At 37.2% G+C, this 23,498-nt stretch overlaps 2 protein-coding genes across 4 annotated transcripts in view; one reads left to right on the top strand and one right to left on the bottom strand.

The window, feature by feature from the left end:
• The window catches only part of LOC140150504 (glycylpeptide N-tetradecanoyltransferase 2-like), a 34,153-nt gene extending 20,769 nt beyond the window's left edge, over positions 1 to 13,384 (bottom strand). The window contains exons 1-4 of the mRNA XM_072172537.1: positions 13,241 to 13,384; positions 3,401 to 3,605; positions 1,624 to 1,765; positions 886 to 1,010 (exon numbers count right to left, since the gene is read on the bottom strand). Of these exons, the coding sequence (XP_072028638.1) occupies positions 886 to 1,010; positions 1,624 to 1,765; positions 3,401 to 3,601 (468 nt within the window). The 5' untranslated portion in view covers positions 3,602 to 3,605; positions 13,241 to 13,384. The remainder of the gene's footprint in view (positions 1 to 885; positions 1,011 to 1,623; positions 1,766 to 3,400; positions 3,606 to 13,240) is intronic.
• Positions 13,385 to 13,602: 218 nt separating this feature from the next.
• LOC140150503 (calaxin-like) overlaps positions 13,603 to 23,498 on the top strand; it is a 32,147-nt gene continuing 22,251 nt past the window's right edge. For all 3 annotated transcript variants that reach the window (XM_072172536.1, XM_072172535.1, XM_072172534.1), the window contains exons 1-3: positions 13,603 to 13,733; positions 21,718 to 21,805; positions 22,420 to 22,572. In XM_072172536.1, the coding sequence (XP_072028637.1) occupies positions 21,745 to 21,805; positions 22,420 to 22,572 (214 nt within the window). In that variant the 5' untranslated portion in view covers positions 13,603 to 13,733; positions 21,718 to 21,744. The remainder of the gene's footprint in view (positions 13,734 to 21,717; positions 21,806 to 22,419; positions 22,573 to 23,498) is intronic.

The following is a 23,498-nucleotide window of genomic DNA, read 5'->3' as shown; positions in this document are numbered from 1 at the left end:
TTGACAGATGCATGATGAAGTTGAGGAGCCACGTTAGATCTCAGCGAGCGAACAGGATCTTTGATGACGACAAGTTCCCGGATGTAAGCTGGGGCGAGATCATGAAGTGCTTTGTAGGTTGTCAGCAAAAGTTTGTATGTGATCCTGCTTTTCACCGGCAACCAATGAAGATCACAGAGAATTGGTGAAATATGCTTGCGTCGCTTTGTAAGTGTTACCAACCGAGCCGCGGAGTTTTGGAGATGTTGCAGCTTGGCTAACTGGAACTCAGGAAGACCGAACAATAAACTATTTCCACAATCAAGCTGAGAAGAAACAAAAGCGTGCACATGTTTTTCTGTGCTCTCTCTGTCCAGGTATTTCCTAATACGGCCGATTTTCCTGATGGCAAGACAAGCTTTTTTGCAGATTTGATTGACGTGCGAGGTCATGGTGAGGTGCGTGTCGACTACAACACCGAGGTCTTTTGCTTGCGAGGCAACAGGAACATTAAATGTACCAACTTTGAAATCACCGATGGGGTCAGAATCCATGTAGCGCGAGCGTATATGGATGACCTCAGTCTTACCGTCGTTGAGTGCGAGTTTATTTTCAACGGTATGATACCAACAACAAATAAAAATCACTAGATTAATATAAATAACACATAGATTGGAATATTCCATAACTGTGCCCTCTCAGCGTACTTGAATTCAGCTGACGCTGGTACAGCATTCAGACCTGGCGACATTGCTCATCTTACGCGCAAAGTTTCTTTGGTGTATGCTTGCGCTATTTGTTATTTCAATCATCAAGACACTCGTAAACAAACCGTGCCCGAGTTTGACTGACAGATGAGGTCAGACGCAAGCTAGACTTTTTATTTCTGTCTCCAATTATACTTACAATAGAAGGATTGTGCACATCCAGTGTGTCCCATTGGAACTGGCCTGGCAGTGAGTAGCAGTCTTGGCGCACATCTGTTTTATCAGGCTCAACAGGCTCGTTAATTTCTCCGTCTACTTTTTCCTCTATTTGTTAATGAGAAATATACAATTATAATAATATAAACACACATAACTAGAGTCAGCATAAGTCGAGAATCCAAAATTTAGGCCAGCAACTGTTAGTTGTGCAATGCTGTTTTCCAATCAAATGAAATTTTCTGTTGTTCACTGCCTTACTCGTACACATCCTACTCCCCATTCCAGAAAAATACAGCACTAATTTTTGAGATCAAAAAAATATTATCAACTTCTGCCAAATGAAACACAGCTCAATCCTAATTATTCATTTGGTTCTAACTGGCAATAAAAGTTCAATTTTAATGGAGGTAAAAGTGCGCATGAGATTGCTGAGTGGATCACAATTCGTTAATATCCTAGCTACAAGAATAACTTTTTTTCAGAGAAATCTTGTTTGAACATAACTCATTCCCAAGTGTCTTTCTCTCATAAGTTAAACTAATAAAACTGCCTGGTGAAAAAAAAGTTACCATCGATGGGCAGGAAAAACCTCATGTGTCATTGGCCCCTGAACATGCTTAAAGCAAAACCTCCTATGTACCTGGTTAGCAGGTTTGTTTTTTAAACACGTTTAGGGGCCACAAACACATAGGATGTTTTTCCTGCCCAACAACGTTACCTAATTTTGGAACAGGCTGTGTGTCCCAGAATTGATAGTGTTTCTTCTTGGCTTCATCAATGTTCTTGGCAGGTCCTTGAGGCACCAACATCTCCATAGCCTTCTGAAAGTCCCGTAACTTGTTCATTGACACCTGGGCATTCTTTACCAAGCAAAAAAAAAAAAAAAAAAAATTTAGAAATTGGCATTTCAACTAAAGAAAAGCATGAAAAGTCAATATTTCTGTACATTATTTTGATGTGGAAATAAATGAAACTACTGAAAGGTATTACAAAAAAAACCCAGGGAAATCTTAACGTTCTACTAATTTTGAAGGCTCTTTGCCCTACAGTTAAATCTGCAATAATAATCATACTCAATAGAGGCCTTGCATGTGACGTATCATCCCGTAAATATGGCGGACTACTCAAATGCATTCAACAAAAGCATGATTGCAATCTACTGTGACAGTTCGTCTCACACACATAACCCTGCACTACGATCAAATAGGTTGATGACAACATTTGATTGAATGGACTGCACTCCGCCATAACTAGGGTGAAGGACACCGGCTCAAATCCTTTGTTTGGAGCCAATTGATAATTTCATGCAGGGCCTCTATGTATATATTACACACAGTCTATTTACATGTATAGCCAATTTGGCTTCTTTGAGACAGTAATGGTGATACACACACGACAAAGGCGGCGCATCTGAGCGCTAGAATCCGAAAATGTAACACGAGCAAGGGAAATGAGTCGGATGTCGCTAATATTGATTTTGAGATATTGGCAAAGAAAGTGTTAAAATTCTTTTGTTTTATATTGTTTTCAGCGATTGATAAACTGATGTAACTTTGCAAGGAAAGGTCGTATCAACATGGGGTTTTCAGTTTCAGAAAGCTCTAGCTCCTCTCTAGAAACATGTGAAACTCATTTTCGACCAGGGTCGACATGTGACTCATTCCCCTTGATCATGTCACAAACGTCTCCTCAACTGAATTGGATGAAAGAGATTCTTACAGATTTTTGAACCTACACACAAAGTAAATGGGGTAGAAGCTAAAGATTCTCATGAAATGCTGTTGTCAGAATCCAAGTCAATTCTCACATGGTGAAACAAAATTCTACCCCTGCTCCTGCTGTAGTGTATGATGCGTGTGAAATGACTGCGTCCTACAGATACACCGCCTTTGATTGTGTGTCTATCACACATGGATACACTTCTTGAAGAAGCCAAATGGACTATGTTAAACAGGTTTCAGCTTAAAGCCTTAATGTACAATCTTTTTAAATTTTTAGATTTTTCTTTTTTTCTTCCAAAATGATAATATGCAATCATTATAAAAGTTCCCAATACACTTGGACGTGAAAATCATTGGAAATTTGTAAAGAAACAACATCATCAACTTCACCTCTATCACTCGATATATCTAGCACTTTTTGGATTAGGATGCCGAGTGCGGCCTCAGAGTTAGTCTCCTATGCAGCCAGTTTGGTTATGCTCCCTCCACATGTGTTATAAGTTATACATATCATAATCAATTAGGCCTTATAGTGTTTTTTGTTTTAGGACATCATCAAAATAAAAGCAAGTGATTTTTAGCCAAATGTCCTCTGCTCGTAGCACGAGTTACCGTTTTTTTGATATCTGCATTTAGAAATACTATGAGGATAAAGATTCCACTCAAATGAGTTTAAAAGCTGGCGCATTAAGTTTGTCAAAGGATACCCCCTAAGTGTAGCACAAGTTACAATGTAATTGACCATAAGTAACTCTACATGATTTCCCAGAATACCTTGATATCATTTGTTCCTACAGCAGTAGCACTAGCAGCCGCAGCTGCAGCAGCTGCTTTTTCTCTCTCTTTCTTATTCTTCTTTTTCTTTTTTCCCTTTGCTCCTGTCAATTTAGCTCCGTCCACTGCGTCTTGTGTATTGGCACCTGCTGAAGATGTGGACGGATTGCTGTCATCCTTCACCAACCCATCCAGCGACATCAACCTAAATGGTACAAAGCAGACAAAAGCAATAAACCCTGGGCAACTAATTTCCTTAGGGGTGGTCATACAGATTTTTCAGCTAGGTTTTTAAAACAAGGTTTTAGGTATGCTACAGACAAGCTGTGCTTTATTTACAGTACAGGCATAATGGTGAATCCAACGATTGATGGATCTACCGACATCGTTGGACACAGACGATACCGACTCATACATAATAATTCAATAAAACTTCAGAATTCAGTACAAAATATATTTATTGTATTATTTTGGATATTGTTTTTTGCTAATGATGATTTTACACAATATAGTCACATTGTGTGATCATAATTTTTCAGAACTTTGTAAGGTTCAGGGGTTTTTAAAACCCATGGTTTTAATCCTAGTGCCAAGGGCTTAGGCAGTCAGCTGAGTAGGGAGTGTTTTACACACCCAAATTTATACACACCAAGTTTTTGCCCACATGGCCTATACTTTGTACACAAATCTGACATTTACACACCCAGTTCATACTCACCTCACCGGGGGCCAAGAGTATGACATGAACACAAATATCACTTCGCATATTAAAACACTAACTTTCTTTTTTTTCTGTAGGTCAACCATGAATTAGAGTTGGGCGACTAAGTCGCCAATAGTCGTTAGTCGCGACTATTACTGATAGTCGCGACTACGACTATTGAAAACCAAAAGTCGACTGATGCAAGTATATTTTTGTGTTAAAAAATTACTTTAAAAGTGCCAGTTATTCGCACCAAAACCAACCAAATACTAACATATAAACTGCGAAAAATATGAAAAAATGTTAGACATTGTCTTACCAATAGTAACACTAACCAAAAAGTAATCATAAAGTCCATAAATCATCATTAAATTGGTGTTATTGACTTGTTGTCGAACTACTTTCCCACAAGATAAAAGCAAAAAACTCAAATTACTTACAACTGTCGAACATCTCATTATGATTATAATTTATGCAGCGATAACAGGTGTAGCAGCGTCATAGCGTGCATGTACAGACCCAGGTTGGGTGTTTGTACCAACTACTGAAGGTATGAGATTATTTTAACTTTGGAAAGAAACAGCGAGAACTTCCGAGAAGTGTTTTCCAAAAGTGAAAATTTAGGAAAATATTATTAGATTAGAAGCACTTTTCACGTAATTTCAAAAAGCTATGCTTATTGTGGTAACAGAATATTTAGAAAGTAACAGGAAAATAAACAAATTAGCTGACAAACAGTCGTAATGTTGCAATGCCACCCCTGTAGCGACAAATGCAGTAGTCTAGATGAGGTCAGGTGACGTAGGTCGGAGGTGAAAGTTAATCGTACATGCACGATGCAACACGTTCATGAGCATACCATGGAAAATATGCACTGCCGTACCGGCATGTTTACCTATTTTCACGCACAGCAAAACATGAAAACGAACGAAGATCGCTATTGGAATATTGATGGTTTGAGAAATTATATGAAGTTTCTTGTGCTGTTGCTGGAAAGTGGCAAGTGAATTTAATTGAACAGAAAAGTTAGGCCTATATTACAGCATTTTACAGTCAAATATTTGCATCGCAAACGCAACAGTGCTGTATCGCAACAGTGCTGGTTTGTGTAGCAAACTGTGATGCGATGCCGGCAATCATGGGTCCTGTAATCATGCATTATAAATACTAAATTGGCGCCAATCTTTCACCCGATTTTTCAGTCCAATTTAACCACAGATAGTCGCGACTATAGTCGTAGTCGCGACTATTTGCTGCCGACTAGTCGACTAGGAAAAAAGTGATAGTCGCCCAACTCTACCATGAATGATCCTAGAATTTAGTTCTAGGTCCAGGGACACCCCAAACCCATAACTAGATGGACCGCGGTTCTCGGATGTTGCGGTTTTCGACGCACAGCGTCGACCGTGATGCCTCCACCAAAGGGAGCAATGTGGCACTCAAAAGTTGATACAAAGTTTCAAGCCTCAAGGGCAGACTGAATTTAACATCAGATGACACCTGGATGACTCGGCTGTCACGATTACCTGGCTGATGGTGACTGTACCCACCAAGTTTTATGCCCATACAACAGTTTTTACTGACCCCAAAAAGACCTTCCAAAAATTTGCCTCTATATATTGACTGTTCCCACCAAGTTTCCTGCCCCATATGACAGTTTGTACTAATTTGACCTCAGATGATCCGTGGATGACCTCTGATGACCCTGAAATAACCTTCCAAAAATTTGGCTTTAAATGTTGATTGTACCCACCAAATTTCATGCCCATACAACAGTTTTACTAATTTGACATCAGATGACCTCTGGATGACCCCAAAATGACCTTCCAAAAATTTGGCTCTAAATATATACTGTACCCACCAAGTGTCATGCCCATACAGTTATAACTAATTTGACCTCTGTTGACCCCAGATGACCCCAAAATGACCTTCAAAAAATTTGTCTCTAAATGTTTATTGTACCCACCAAGTTTCATGCCCATACCACAGTTATTACTAATTTGACCTCAGATGACCCCTGGGTGACCCCAGATGACCCCAAAATTACCTTCCAAAAATTTGGTTCTAAATGTTGAATGTACCCACCAAGTGTCATGCCCATACGAGTGTTTGCTAATTTGACCTCAGATGACCCCTGGATGACCTAATGTGACCTTGACCCACTAACCAATACAAACTTGTTCTGCATGGGGTCAAGATGCACCCACCCACCAAGTTTGAGGAACATGCAACCCCTAGTCTCTGAGAAATGAGGTACATAAGGAAAATGGGCCCCCTGTAGGACTACATGCAACAAAGTATAAAAAGGTCCCCCCGATAAATAATGAGGGTTTCCATAGTGTAGCTATGACCCAAGATTGGTTGCATTAGGATTTAAACTGTTCATATGAGATCAAATTTTAACCAAAAGTCTCAAAATAATGGTATTTTACAAGTTGACCTCAAATGACCTTTGACCTCAGTATATGACCTTATATCACCACCAATATATGAGGGTTCACAAAGTGCAGCTATGACTCAAGTTTGGTTGCAATAGGATTTGAACTGTTCATATGAGACCCAATTTACAAGTTTACCTTGTTTGACCTCAAATGACCTTTGACCTCAGTATATGACCTTGAACCTCACCCAAAAAAAAGTATCCATAGTTTTTGACCATGACCCACCTATCCTGAAAATCTGAAGTCAATCCGCCCATCCCATGCCCGAGATACAGCATCCGGACGGACGGAAGCACGGAAGGACGGACAGTGCAAAAACAGTATGCCTCATGCGGTGGAGGCATAAATATAGATAACCTAAGTTACCTAACCTAACCTGAAGGGGGTACTACACCCCTGCCCAATTTTGTGCCTATTTTTTTGCATTTTTCTGAAAAATCATAGTGCATTGGTGACAAGTAAGATATGTATGTTATAGGGGCAAGGACTACAACTACTGCACTGGAAATTTTATTTCAGCACAGACAACAGTTGCGGAGTTACAGTCAAAAATGAGGGAAAACCAATATTTGGTCAATAAATCAGTAACTACTTGCTTTGAGTTGCTGAAGTTTCAGTACAGTAGTTGTAGTCCTTGCCCCTATAATATACATATCTTACTTGTCACCAATGTGCTATAATTTTTGAGAAAAATGCAAAATAGGCACAAAATTGATCAGGGGTGTAGTACCCCCTTAATTTTGTTGTTGTTGTAATTTTCCTGAAAAACAGAACTGGACAATCCAGTTTTTTAGTGTTTTGGGACACAGAAAATGGGACAATCCAGGGTAAAACTGGACAGTTGGCAAGTATGCCAGTTTTTTGAATTTACACACCCAAACCTTCAAATCCTGCCTAAGACCTAGTGCTACCCCTGAACTAGCAACACAATAGCAACAAACAGGTGATTTTCAGCTGTGTTTCTCATTGAAAACAATGGTACATGCATGGTACAAAAATGAATCAAAGAAAAACTGCACATAGTTAATTGACAGAAATTTTGTTTAATGGATCTTGTAGATGAGTGAACAAGCTTTATTTTGATACCGTACCACATATAGTATTTTGGAACACAGGAATCATATTTCCGTTTAAAAGGGCTATTTCACGTTAAGTGTGCACTTTTCAAAATGGTGCTGACCGTGCTTCAGCATTTCTGGTTGCCTACTTGCCTGAATTTGGAATGTTATATAATGTGGGTGATTTCATTAGATGCGTGTTAAGGTAGGGACTGAGTCCCGGGAATTTGAGTCCCGCCCGGGTAGCCGAGTACCCAGACAGGAATTCCATGCCCGGATACCCGAAATTCCGAAAAAATTGATTAATCTATTAATGATATCAAAATGCATTGAATTTGAATGCATTTTGATATCATTGATAGAGTATGACATGAGTACAAAATATCAATTTTCATATTAAAAACACAAAACATCATGCAAATTTTTTTTTTTTAGGTCAACCATGAATGATTCTAGCATTTAGGTCTAGGTCCAGGGACACTACAAAACCAAAAAAAAAAAAACTTGAATTTTTTTTTTTTTTTTTTAAATTTGGTACCGGTACCGCCGAAAAATAAATGGGTACCGGGCACAAAATTACCCGAAAATCCCAACCCTATCCTAATGGGTGTAATGGAGGAGAAGCTACAGGAGCATTTTCATTAAATTCTGACAACTTTTTATATCAGATTTTTGCATTGCCATGCAATTTTAACACATTTTTGGAGTCTCATTCAGCCAAATTCGCCTACAAACACAATACCAGTAGCGGCCGTACATATTTACATAGAAATTTGAAAGAACAGCTAAATCAAGGAAACCTACGTTGTCTATACTTCACGTGACCCAGTTACTACACTGAAATGTCAGTTGTAGAATCGGAGGCTTATTACTACACAGAAAGAGTATTTTAACGCCGGTAGTTAAATCAGTTCACTTGTTTATTTACGTTATCGTGTCAACTACCAAGAGCATGATGGGAAGGTGATTAACTACATGGTTGACATCCTACGAATACATCGATTACATTAAGAGCGCATAACACTATACTACATTCCCTCCCAACTTTTAAAAGGAAACATTATCAACCAATTTGAAATTTTGTCTTATCCAAAACAATCCAAAAACATTTCCAAATAATTTGAAATTTTGTCATATCCAAATCAATCCAAAACATTTTATATCCAACCCACAAACAATGTGCTACTCTAAACTTTCTTTAATACTGGTACCAACTTTGAAATTTAATTTGGATATCTTCAAAATTTGAAACCATGTCCAAAAACCTTAAAACCAATTTTCATTAGTTGAATAACTTTTCGTCCAAAACAAGCGGTTCAGTATATATTAGGCACCGGAGTTTCGTGTGATCGCGCAAAAAGCGCAAAAAAAATCACGATTTTGGGGGTCCATCGCGATTTTGGTGGTCCATCGTGAATTTTGAGAATTTTGCCAAACACACTACTTTTCAATGTACATTCACCAATATTCCATTTGATGCAGGCCCAGCGCCTGTTTACATGAGTCTAGACCAGCACAATATCCTCCCCGGAAGCCCTTCCGTGATATGCAAATGTCCGATTTTTTCCATGACGTGTTACCATGTGTGGTAGTTAATTCTTTACATCGATCGTATGTATGAGTGACGTCATTAATCATATGCATAATTGATTGAGCGAAGAAGGGTAGGATATAAGTCACAGAGCGCACGCGAGATATATGAATCAGTTCATGACAAAAACAACATTTGGAAAAAAAAAAAGTACAGTTATGCATTAAAATGTTTATTGTACAGTACAGTAGTTAGCTTTTCACATAAAATTTGCATTGTTCACATAATGTATCAACTTCATGGAGAGAAAACATCGGACTTGCACGTGTGAAATAGGTGCAGAATTCGGCATATACTTGATTTACTTCGAATTGCGTGTGACTTCATCGATGGATACAAAAAGTGGTGGAAAACGCATTTTCGCGCTTTTTGACTTGAATTTTCGCGCCTATAAGGCCCTTCGCACTTGATTATTAGTTTCCTGTTTACCGCCCTCGTCCAAAATTGAAAATCTCAAAATAATTAATTATTTTATTTTCATTTCTAATTTTCTCCTTTAAAATAACTTTCAACTACTTCTACTTGCCATTTTCTGACTTTAATAATATCAACAATAATGATGAATAAACAAGGAGTACAACTCCACCTTCACTTATTTATAAAATCAAATATTGTTGTGAAATAATTAAATGCCGGCTCCAGTCAAAATGAGTCAATAGTTGCTTGTAATAGTTCAAACTAAATAAAGAAAATAAAAGATAATTAATAATTAATAATTAAAAGTCACCCTGTCCCTTTTTCAAAATCTTTAAGGGGGTACTACACCCCTGGCCAATTTTGTGCCTATTTTTGCATTTTTCTCAAAAATTATAGCGCATTGGTGACAGGTAAGATATGTATATTATAGGGGCACAGACTACAACTACTGCACTGAAAATTCAGCAACTCAAGGCAAGTAGTTATTGATTTATTGATCAAATATTGGTTTTCCTCATTTTTGACTGTAACTCCACAACTGTTGTCTGTGCTGAAATAAAATTTCCAGTGCAGTAGTTGTAGTCCTTGCCCTATAATATACATATCTTACTTTTCACCAATGCGCTATAATTTTTGAGAAAAATGCAAAAATAGGCACAAAATTGGGCAGGGGTGTAGTACCCCATTAACAGGAATCTAATAATCAAGTGCGAAGGGCCTAATATACATAACTTTTGTTACCACTGTGTTATTAGTTTTTGATAAACATGCAAAAATAGACACAAATTTATCGAGGGGTGTAGTACCGTCACGTTCTCAGTTTACCATGTTTACTGGGACTAGGCCAGGGTTGGGCATGTTGTAGGTATGCTAGGTGAATTCAAATTTGCCACCAAACTGCATCATTTTAATCAAATTAAACCCTAGTAAACAAAGCCAAAACTGAAAACCTTTTTTTTTTTTTTTTTTCCGTAGCAAAGTTACATCTTGTCAAAGATTGACTTTCATCAAACAATGTCAAAAAGATTCAGCTAGCAAAATTCCCCAAAACGGCATTTCGGGGTGTTTCTAGATCTTAGTCTCATTATGATAGCAGCTTTTTTTAATGGAACTGCTATCAAAATGAGTCACATACATTTCATGTTTCATACATGCACAAGCTCTAAATGTACAATGTACTCAATTTATTATATTTTTCATATTGGTGGCTGTATAACTTTAACCTGCTCCTGTACTTTCTACTTTGGTGGTGGTCTTCTGCAATGACTTTTGTACTTTTTATGACATTACATGAACAATGTTGTGGTGGTGTGGCCAGTTGTAGTAACTACAAATTTCGAACGTTTGAGGACTTGTTCTCAAGTTGTAGCAGGTTCCAAAATGGTGCCCAGTACGTAAAATGTTGGGCAAGTTTGCATTAATATCTAGTAAAATACTCACTTTAGAAACCTGTGGCACTGATGTATGTTATCTGTGATTCCTGAACTTATTCTGCATATCAGTTTTTGTCCAAAGAAATAATTAAAAAGATGATTTTTTTCGTGATTTTTAAGAGCAGCGAAAAGTCCATGCCATGACTATGTCGCCGTAGACCAGCTGTCGACTCACTTATGGAGCTGCTCGAGCTTAAACTGACCCGAGTTGTTTATTTATTAAAATCCACGTGCAACACATGCACACTCAGTCACACGGCCGGTTGATGAATTGTTAGAAATATCTAAAGAAAAAAATTTAGATGTGGATAAATTTCCTCAAACTCGATCCAGTTATATAGGTTTTTATTGTTTTTAAAATATTCTAACTTAAGAATGTACCATTTTCAGGTTGTTTTTTTAAAGGATAATGAACATTATTGACATTTTTATCAAACATTTTCTAAGAAATAAATGAAGATGGCGCTGGATGGTACCTGCGTACTGCAACAACTTTCTCTAAAATCCACTCAAAATTAACCATCAAAATTAATTTCTTTTTTAAATATCAGCATAACCGAGATTTTAGGCCAATTACAATTGATCCTTAGTTTCCTGTTTCCCTCGCCCGTCCAAAATCAAGAATGGAAAAATATTTAATTATTTTATTTTTATTTACGTATTTTCATCTTTTAATTGACTTTGTAATTACTTTTATTTGCTAATATCTGTTTTTGATCATCTCAACTTGATTATGAATATAAAACAAGAACATTGTAGGGTCCCCTACTAATATTAATGTTAAAAATCAATTATAAAGTAATTAAATCCGTAGTCTTAGTCAAAATGACCAAATGGACTGTTGATAATAGTCACGACCACATTTTCAAAATAAAGAAAGTAATAGATAATTAATAATTAATAGATAATTAATAATTAATAATTAAAAGTCTCCTCGTCCTTTATTTTCAAACTTGAAACAGGAAACTAAGAATTAATTGTGAAGGGCCTTAGTTGGCATACTATTTATTTGCTTTTTACAATAAATATTAATTTTAATGCATCAAGTCATTCGATGTCAGTGGATGGAGTTTTTGTATTTTGTTTCAAGGCAGAATGACAGATTACAATTCTGCTGGCGCACATGGGAGTCTCTTCAACAGCACTACTACCGTAATTTGAATGGTGATAGGCCTATGTATTACACATGTAGCGCCCTAAGCTAGGGCTGAGTCTAGGTTGTCACGGGTTGAATACATCCGGGAATGCATCGCGGATTAGCAACATTAAAATGGTGGAATGTTTGAAGCGACGCTAGAGGATTTCAAATGTGTGGAATTTTTTTATATTCTGTTACCATTTTAACTGGAAATCACACGGAATCAATGGATGCATATGAATCTTGTGATACTTAAGTATCATTCCATGCCAGTGTTGGTGAGTACTGACCGTTTGGGAAGTCACAGGTACTGTTGGCAAAATTTGTAATTTGCAAAAATCAGTGAATATGGCGAATACCAGAATAAACGAATATTAGCATGTACATACTACCTGTTGGAACTCACACACGGAGGTGTGAGTTCCAATTATTGGAACTGTGGTGTGGCAAACGTTTTTGTATACATCAGTGTTTTAATGTCTTCATGTATCTTCAAATCTACACATATTTTATGTGGTGCGCTTGATAAAAGGCGGGATATCCAACCAACCAACCAATCCCTCGCCCTCTAAAATTCCATGTCCATGAGCGAGTGACTTATCACTATAAAAAATCATATATTTGGGTCAAGTGAAGTATAAGTATAGAAAACATATTTATGTAGGTTTCTTTCTTCGGCCAGTTGTTTTAAATTTCTATGTAAAAATGCATTGACATTGTCGGCGAATTTGGCTGACTAGCAAATGTGTTTGCCTGGCATACCTACAATGTTGGGAGTCTCTGGCACTGCTCTATCGATATTATCGTAATAATTATTAATTTGTATTGTTCTCAAAAAAACCTGGTTTTTCTATGGCGCTCCAGCTGAAATACAGCAAGATAATAAATCTGTATTTTCGATAGGGTATCTCGAGCTATCGCAGCTGAATTTCACTGAAAGCTTGGTTGTGGCCAAGGGTGCAGAATTTTGCACTACCCATGTGTAGAAAGAGATGATTGAACTCAATTTTCTAACGTTTAAAATATCAAACAAAAATAAGATTCACTATATTGGCTTACTGTTGTACAGCGCTTCCTTGGTTCTTTGTCTGACTTTCTTTAGCTTTAGTTTGGGCCTCGTTTTTGTTTCATTTCCTTCTGTTTCGTCGTCGAGAATTTCAGTGATGGTCGCCATTTTGAATGACATCCTGATTCAAAACATTGTCTAAAAATACTCAAGTATCTTGTTTTGTAATACTTGATATTGATTTTCCATATTTGTTATATTCAAAAAATTTGTAAAAATAAATGAAATTTGTATTTAGGCCTTTTTCTTTTGAACAATGAAAATGTAAATGGCTATTTATTATTGTGAATTTTACATATTAATGAAAGAGACTAAAATGTATGACCTCATTTGACCTGCAACTGCATTTATACGCATGCTCAGAAGTCCTGACGACCGGCTGTCTGACTGTCAACAACTTTTTTTTAACTCGAAAAAGGCTTTAAAAAACACTGCAGTCTTCCCCAAATTTGACAGCAAAAACACAGTTGTTACAGCGCTTATAAGGTAATTTAGCTGGAGTAAGCATAATCAAAACCTTGAAAAACAAATCATGAAATTACAATTTTTTTAAAATTTACGTCCGTAAAAACTAAAATAAGCTTTCTTCATTGACATTCAATGATTGTCACACTGGTCATGATTGTTCATCATGATTGTTCATCATGAATGATTCAGATGATCATCTTACTATAGAAAAATTACTTAATTTTTGTACATCGTGGAACATACTCTTTGCGTGGCTGTGCGTAGTAAGCTGTTGTACTCAGATAACCTCGCAATACATGCAATATGAACGTGTACGTAGTCAGGCTCATATCACACATTATAGGTGGCGCTATTAGGTCCATAGGGAAGTGGAATGTGCCTATGCGGTCCAAAAATGGCTTTACTGTGGGGCTCAATGGAAAAAATTACTAAAAATTAATTTTGACCACCAAAACCTAAGTGATGTTGACTTATGTTGGTACTGGCATAATAATGGATTCATAAGCTATCACATAGTGCAATCTATGTTCCACCAAGTGGACACTTAAATTACGTTAAAAGCAAAAGCAATTTGTGTGTAAATCAAGACCATCCAAAACAGCTTTCTTACAGTAAAGAATAGGAGGTCATCTGGGGTCACATACAGTAGTGTACATTGTACATGTGCCTGCTGTCGACACAATTTCACACACAAAATTTTGGACAATTTGGTGACACTATTTTTGTCTGTAACTTCAAAGTATATGCACTAGAAACATGATTGACCCCTTATTGTTTAGGTAATTTGATTCTCTTTCAAATGAAAGAACTTTCAGCTAAAATATTGAACTTCAAATTTTATGAACATACATGTGAAGCGTAGTTTATGAATCCAGTATCATGCCAGTACCAACATAAGTCAACATCACTTAGGTTTTGGTTGTCAAAATTAATTTTTAGTAATTTTCTCCATTGCTGCCACAGTAAAGCCATTTTTGGACCGTCAACACATGCAATTGTCATTCCACTTCCCTTGATGGACTAAGCCAATAGCGCCACCTATAGTGTATGATGTGAGCCCTATGCCATAGTCGATTTTTGATAAATAAAAATGTTATTAATCATGATGAACGCATTCAGTTGAACTCGAAATTATACTGATATTTAGTAGGCCTACATCAAAATACTAGTATAAAATGGTTATGAAAAAGTTTAGGCTATATAATTATATTTGTGACAGTAAAAGTAAAGTATAGGCCCTACGTAGGCTTATATTATTGAATCCAACATATCATAATGGCATAATTATAATGACACTTCAATACTGAACAATTCTAATTTTAGAATCTGCCAGTTTATTATCCGAAAAAACGACTATGGACTTTCACTTTTAAGCAGAACTTTACCCCGGGACTCACACACTGTCAATCATACTTGTTTATCAATAAAATCTAACCACAAGACTAAGCATGGTGGTACAATACGCGCTAGATGCATACGTTCATCCACCAGCACAAAAGCGCCAGCATTCCCTAGATAGTTGTGTACCATGTATAGTTATAATGGTACCAGTGCACGCGTCGGGGAGGATTTAAACAATAACGAGATCTGGGCGACCAATCACAAGCCAGATTCATTTTTAAAGATGCATTACATCATCACCAATTTTAGTTAGGCCAGAAATTGGCCTAACTCTCAAAACAAAGTCAGTAGTCCACTTGGGAAGCTAACAAACAGAGGCGACGGTGACTGAAAAGATCAGTTGTGAAAATCTATCAATTGTGCACTCATTAATTAAATCAGAGATTTAAGCTTAAATGTAATAGCCAGAGTAGTGCACAATTGGCAAGTGGACTACGGAGAAGTCTTAGTAGCGCTGTACACTTGTGTATTAGCATGATTAGTCGCGGAGTAACAAGCGTGCGTAGCGTAGTTGAATGTTGCACGATGTACACAAATTTAATAATTTTTCTCATACATGCATAGGAAAGAGATAAACAGAGAAAGTACCACCAGTCAAAGTCCCCGTGTATTGTATGGTGCAAGTTCTCGCATATTCATGAGGGCCAATTGTTCGATCGTGTCGTGTCTAACAATCACGCCAGCGCTGCGTGCCTTCGCGTTATACGCGATAGAGCGTTGCGTGCTTTCGCGAGTCGCGATAGACCATGAAAATAGGCGGTAATTGTGTAGCAGTCTCGCCTGTCGCATTTCACGGAACAATCGGCCCTTTCTTTCTTATTATCGGATGAGGCGGAGACTTTGACTGGTGGTACGCGCTGGGGCACCGATGGCAACTTTGGCGATCTTTTCCTTTAGACCACCCTCGATATATAGGGACTAAATTATTACTTTTGCATCAAGGTTTACTTTTGCATCAAGGTTAAACAGTTGCCAAACACTTTGAAGTCAAAGTTTAATATATTTGAAGGAGGGCAGGGCTTCGATAAATGAGGGAAATTATGGGGTAAAAAACAAGGTTAAAACAACTTTTTGCAAACAAACGCCTGAAGTTTTTGTCTTAAAAAACAATTTAAAAATTATCGGAAAAACAATAAACGTACTCTTCATAAAAGCAGCATCACTTCCGTTACATGAAAAGATGATCAGATGAGTGGAGCGTGGCAAAGAATTTGTGAAATGAGGGAATTTTTTAAAGAAAATTACATCACGTTTTGCGAGAAATTCGCCATCTTGAATAAATTCAGAATTGCGTCACGCAGTAAAAAACTGTCAAACGCGTTTGAAAATGCTTGATACGCGAGCGTTAATCACTGTCAAAGCAAGTGTACATCAAGTGCTCGTGCTACGCGAAGGTTTCTGAGTTTTCATCACCGGTTTTGCATTCAGCTCTTTTACGTCCAAAATTGCGATAAAAACATGGATTTTAGAACAAAATAAAGCTTGTTCGACAAAGTAAAAGGTATGTTTGAATAGCTAAAAGGTCGCATGTCATGAATTGGTCATCTTTTGTGTAACATAATGTTTTATGATAAAAATATCACCGATCTTGATTCACTTCAACACAACTTTTAATGAATACAATTTAGACCATTAAAAGTATACACTTCTGGAAAGCTTATATTACAAGGATGCCAAATCAATAAAGTATCATATCAAAATACAGGGTGGGTAAGAAATATACAGGGTGGAACATCAACAAAATTAGCATCTTTCGTGTCATGGTAAACCCCATATTTTCTTTTTCTGAAAGCTATGCAGCTCAAAATAAATATGGATTCAGAAAGACATTGCATGGGCCCTTCCAACAAATTAGGAAGAAAGAGTTTGGTATCCCTTGCGTTAAACATACAGGGTGGTCAAAAATTGAAAAAATAATTTTACAATTTGTATGATATTATCAATCAAAACTTTTTTCCTCCATGTATGGCACTAAAACTAATAGCATAATTGAATTCCTCATCAAATTTCCTTAAAAATATGTGTACTTTTGAATAAGCAGGGTGACTCGGGCAAGAGATAGGCCCTTTAGAAATGTCGGAGCATTACGTACACACAATCACATTGTACAGTAACATATAGGGAAAACTGTCTTAATTAGTTTTTAATTAGGCAATTAATTAGTTTCATCTTTTGTTACAGTTGATCTACTATGAGGTAGATTAACAATCCAGGATGATATATGTGCAATTTGGAGTCCATGCTAGTTGTACTTTTTAAGATACAAAGGTTTGAAGTTTGCCATATTTTCACAATTTTGTGTACAACCCTATGGGGCTCACCCGCCCCAGCTCACCCGCCACGGCTCCTCCATTGACACATCTTACATATTGAAGTATAAATCTGAAAGTAGTTGTATAATTGACTTGGGTTTTTTTGCATTTGACAAAGAACATAATTATCTACAAAATGACACCAAACTTTCTAAAATAGGTATCATACTTTTAGAATAAACTGAACTTAAACTTAAGTGGGAAGAAAGCATTTTTATGTTACGGCTCCTCCATTTTTGGGTGACCTATTTGTGACATGCGACCAAAAACATGTTTAACCTTGATGCGAAAGTTTAATTTGATAAAATCGTAATTGTAACCTTATATAGCTCGGGTGGTCTAAAAGAAAAGATCGCCACAACTTCATTAGAGGGCACGGCAAGTCGGTAAAGGATTTATTTTGAGGGCATTACGGCAGTGGGGGTGGGCACACACGGCAATATGCCATCGGTGCCATGGGTTAATTAGAGGACTGTCAATCATGAATGTAGGCCTACTGTCTACAATTGACAATGTCATGAGGAAAAGTATGCTCGCTTGAATGTAGACCTGTTATCGACACATGGACTGGTTTCTAATTCAACACTGTGTCGGGGAAAAAAATACGACAATGACACGTGTCGAAACTCGTAATGAGATAAAAAAATGCTGAAAAAGTTGATAGATAAGCTTAACATCACACCGATATGAATTACGATCACCGACTTCGGTGTAAACACACTTCCTGGTTCGTTCTACTTCCGGGTTCGGGTCAACTTTGGGAGGGGGGGGGGGTAATTTTGACTTTGATCGTACGGTAAGCTTATTTGGACAAAACCGCATGGAAATTTATTTTTTTCTCTTTTGATGAGTGTCGTAAAGTGTCGAAAAAGGACAATTTCCTTTGAAGTGTCGGATTTAAGGCCAAATCGACGATAATACGACATATATGACAATCGATAACAGGTCTAGTACAGTCTCTCCAAAAACAAAAATTGCATGTTGCAACTAGCTCGAGATACTCTAGCTAAAATACAGGTTTATATTTACTATCTTACATTATCTTGCTGTATTTCAGCTAGAGCTCCAAACGACAAGCTTCCGGGTTTTTTTGTAGAACAATACTTTTACTTAAGATGAAGAAGAAACCCGCCTCGGAGCCCGCCCTACTCATTATTTCATTGTACTTATTGCAATTTGCCTCCACACATTACGTAATCAACACAAAGCTTTTGTGAGGATTAGTGAGTGGATAAGAAATTGACAGTGGAGGATACGAAGGACACGCCGATTGTTAGTTGTCAATCATGAATTGCCGCAGCGTATTAATATTTTACTGCATGGCATTCCGCAAACACCAAGACAAATTATGCTGTATTTTTCCAAAGATCATCTCATAATGAAGTAAGCTGAATGCGATCTGTACTTTTGTAACATTCCGATCGCTTTTGATCACCTATTATCGGCGAATTTGCTTGAAAACACGTGAGTTCATGTTGTGTAAACATAATTAGCATAGACACAAATGAAATTACGATGCAATACAATGCAATTTGAATGCGCAGCAGATCTATAGAAATAACGTTGCCCGGTTTTATGCAGAATTAGACCCTGTCTGGTAAGGAGGGAACATGCAATGTAATGGGGATGATTGAACATGTAGGTGACAATGTGTAGTTGTACACAAGAACAATGCGATCTTTACAACAGTGCAGTTCCACTGCGTCCAGTCCTAATCAAGAGCTCAGCAAGAGTTAGTCTTCAGCAAACAGGATGAGCTTGAGATATGAGTTAGTGTAGGGATGGAGCATGCCGAGGGGGATGATTGATATATATATACAACAACAATGCTGAATGCATACATACAGGTCTTCAGTTCATGTAGTCCCAATCGATCGCCGGTAATTTCTTGATCGCAGGGCTTAAGTTCCAAATTCGTGGGGTTGACAAAAATCAAAGATGATGTCAAACCGAAAGTGAATTAGAGGTTCATGACTTTGCATCAGTTATTTTTCGGGTATTGTGAAATATCTAAACATTGTGCTTTGGGACCGAGGAATATCCCGAGGAATATATTAAATATTCACCTTTTTTATTCAATTTACGTCACATTTTCTTCTTTTAATTTGAAAACAGAACACAATTTTAACTTTATCTGTCCTTTTCCCTGTAAAAAATCGAATAGCCCATTAAGGAAATACCGCTAGCGACCAATCTCTAGCACGCAATCATGCGATGTCCAAATCGGCGGCCAGCGTCCGCGTAAATTGTTCGACGCGTAACACGTCCACGTAACGCGGTCATTGTAGAGCGTACTTTTAGCTACGTCACGAGACATGGTCATTATACTTTTTCAATGACCTGCATTTGCGTCCACGTATTTAAAAGTTGTTATCTGTGATTGGAACGCACTTGCTGCGTATATTAATGAGGTTATGAATTTCAATCGGTGAATACACACAATTAAGAGTTGGATCTTTGTCATCGATTGCACCACAAAAATCTTGACTCAAATCACTCTAGATATGATGAAATTGATGAGAAATGATGAATCGCAATCAACAAAGATGAAAACAAGTCTCAAATTTTGTACGAGAAATCCAATTGTATGCTAGCTTGGTCTGACGCATGCACAAGCAGTTCCACATAGAATAGCTGAGCTATCATGAGACTATATGCTGTTTTGTTTTTTAATTAATGCATTAAATGTTGGCTGAATATTTTTGACAATCTTTGACAAGATGTAACCTTGCTACGGAAAGCGCTATGACAAAATAATTTGCAGTTTTAGCAATACTCAAGGGCTTTAATTTGATATAAACATACGGTTTAATGGCAAATTTGAATTCACCTTTTATCAATAGTCATTGACATCATGATCCAGGTATATGAGAGACACAAAACTCGTTCAAGAGACCAGGGAACTATTTTTGCCTAGATTGATGAGGGCTAGGTTTATAATAGGGTTAGGGTTTTTATAGCTAGAAATTCCGATTGTAAGACACTCACTTCAGTCTCTTACACACTATCGCATAATTTGCAATATCCTATACTTTTATATTGGCAGACGATGGTCTTGATTTACACACAAATCACTTTTGCGCATTAAAGAGCTTCGACTTGGTGGAACATAGATTGCACTATGTGATATAGTTTATGAATCCAGTGTTATGCCAGTACTAACGTATAGTAGTCATCATCACCTAGGTTTTGGTTGTTAGAAATTAATTTTTAGTGATTTTTCCTGTTGAGCCCCACAGTAAAGCCATTTTGGACCGTACATGCACATTCCACTTCCCTATGGACAAAAAGCGCCACCAATAGTGTGTGATGTGGACCTGCCCACCCTGCCAGGGTACCTTGAACGAAACTCGTTCAATATATAATAGTTGCATGATCATCATCACCTTTGCATGTATTTCAATTCATGAATTGAATGAACACAGGCTTAGCTTTCAACAACTCTGCGATTATTCAAGATTTTGGATTTCTCAAAAAAAATGTGATGTGCATGCTGCCAGTCAAACCCATGCCAATTCGGGTGGAGCAATGGTAACCTGTTCGATGAGTTGGTAACACCAACTTGCAAAGCGATCAATAATGGACAAGTGTGTGGTGACGCGTCAAAGCCCTGCAAAACTGGGGAAAAAATACCAGGAGCAACTTTAGCCTAAGCATATAGTCGGGTCACATTTACCTATGTTTAAATTTGTAGCCAAAAGTTGACAAGCTTACAGCACACATCGTCATCATCCCTATATCTTTGTGTTAAAAATTGCTGTGATAGTACAACAAATCCTCTCGTTTTTTAACAGCTACGCATCGCGATTTTGTTCGAGATAGGCCGAACGACTGAGATACCACAGCGTTTCTATATTCTACACATTATTACGATTTGTGCATGCTCTAGTACTCCATATGATGTTTCTATTACAAGAAAAAAATTTGTTTTCAGGTAAAACCAGGGTTTTGTTTCCAGTACACTCACTCGAAAAGCAGTACACTAATTAGCGGGGCCTTGCAGCTTGCTGTGGATATCTTTACTGCATTTTTAATGTAAAAATTTTAAATCCAATGTAAAATTGAGATATATTTAATTTTGAGAATGACAATTATACTTTATAGGTATAAAGGAACGCATTGAGCTGTATGGAAAAAAATATTTATAATACAGGGTGTTGACACTGTGCAGCATTAGTAAGAACATTTCATTTGTTTCCATCATGGTTGAGCTTCATAAATCGGGTGACATTTTAAGAGATAATGTACCTTTTCAATGACACTAATAATATTTGCTTTAATATTTTTAGTTCCACAGCTCAATAACAGTATCCAGAATGAGGAAAGACAAAGAAAGAAAACAAAACCAGTCGGAATACTGTTGGCAGGACACACACTGTAAGTATTTATTTACCAGGGTTGCATACATTTTTTATGCCTCCACCGGAGGGATTATGTTTCTTGGTTGTCTGTCATTGCTTCAGTCTTTCCAACTATCTGTCCGATTCATTCCGATGAAACCCCGAAGCATGAAATAATTCTGATCGCGTGCGCATTAAAAAGTACCTCTTCAGCATCATGTACAGTGCAATGTGTAACAGGCATCATAAACCACAATGAACTTTCGACGATCAATTATGGATGTGTGGTGGTATGTCTTGTGTAAGAGACTTACTTGTGGAAATGGGTGATGCATATTTTTTCGTTATGTGAAAAAAAAAATTAAATGACAAAAACTGACAAACAGGTCTTTCCATATTGTGAAAAACCAAGTAGCTGATGATGAGCTCAATATGCTATGAAAATATTTAAACCGATGACCCCATGTTCACATTGGCTAAATAAGTGTACCGTAATTCATGACATTTCTTGTCCACCAATATGACCCCTAGGTTACTAAATAGATAGTGCGGTTTTCCAAACATTTCCGCTCTTGATTTAAATTGACATTTAACACTTTTTTATTCTTTCTTTTTGTGTCTTTCTTTTTGTTTATTTGTTTCAATCTCTAGTTTGCAAAGAGGAGTTTGATTCTTTAAATAACATGTTCCAGCTTTTAACTAAAAACAACATGCACGCTAGGGCACACAAATTGGACCGCACACAGTTCCGTGATGTACTCCACTCAATATTCCACATGACAGATGATATCATTATGGATAGAGGTAAGCAACTTTACCCTCCAAGGTACAATGCTGGGTCTGAAAATAAATAATAGAGTAGATACTGCCCTTTGACCTCAGTCTCAGGTCATATTGTGAGGTCATATGTGACCTGCTCCCACAACATGAGTGTTTTAAGTTGCAAATAAGTTGGTACGATTTGAAATGACTTGGTACTCTAGGTGGGGAAACATGAGTAAGATTTAATCTTTCACTAGAGAAGTCCTTTTCAGAGGGCTGAGCTTTCGGAACTCTAGCAAATGCCATCTTCAGAGCAACTAGATAAACAAGATGATGTACCTTAAATACACTAGGGGAACTGTCAATGGGACATGTCAAAGTGATTGACATAAAGTGTCAAGATGGGGATGTCAAAAATCATTCCCCTAGTGTATATAAGGTGCATCATCTTGTTTATTTAGTTGCTCTGAAGATGGCACTCGTTCCAAAAGGACTTCTCTAGGGAAAGATTAAATCTTACACAATTCTCGCTATACGCAATAAGGGCGCCGCCAGCGGTTTGCGATGTAATCGTGATGTATCATGGGAAAAGGTCGACATCCAAGTCCGCGCAATACGAATATTACCATGCTATTACATATGAACACGTGACAATATTTTTTTAGTTTGTCAAAATAAAGGTGTTACACGTGAATCGATACTCAATAATACTTAATAATGTGATTTGAAATGTGCACAATTAATTTTTTCTCTATCGATTTGCGTGTAATACCGTTATATTGACAAACTAAAAATATTGTCACGTTCCTATGTAATAGCATGGTAATATTCAGATTATGCTGACTTGCTCAGGTATTATATGCTTGACAGAATTAAACTGTCTGACCAGCTAGTATTCTCCTCCGCCGACAGTGTCAGTTAAAATCCACACTACCCATGTGGAAGATTTTGGAAATATCTTTCACAGA

The sequence above is a fragment of the Amphiura filiformis genome, chromosome 4 (genome assembly GCF_039555335.1).
Source record: "Amphiura filiformis chromosome 4, Afil_fr2py, whole genome shotgun sequence".
Taxonomy (NCBI): domain Eukaryota; kingdom Metazoa; phylum Echinodermata; class Ophiuroidea; order Amphilepidida; family Amphiuridae; genus Amphiura; species Amphiura filiformis.
This window is presented reverse-complemented; position numbering and strand designations above follow the sequence as displayed.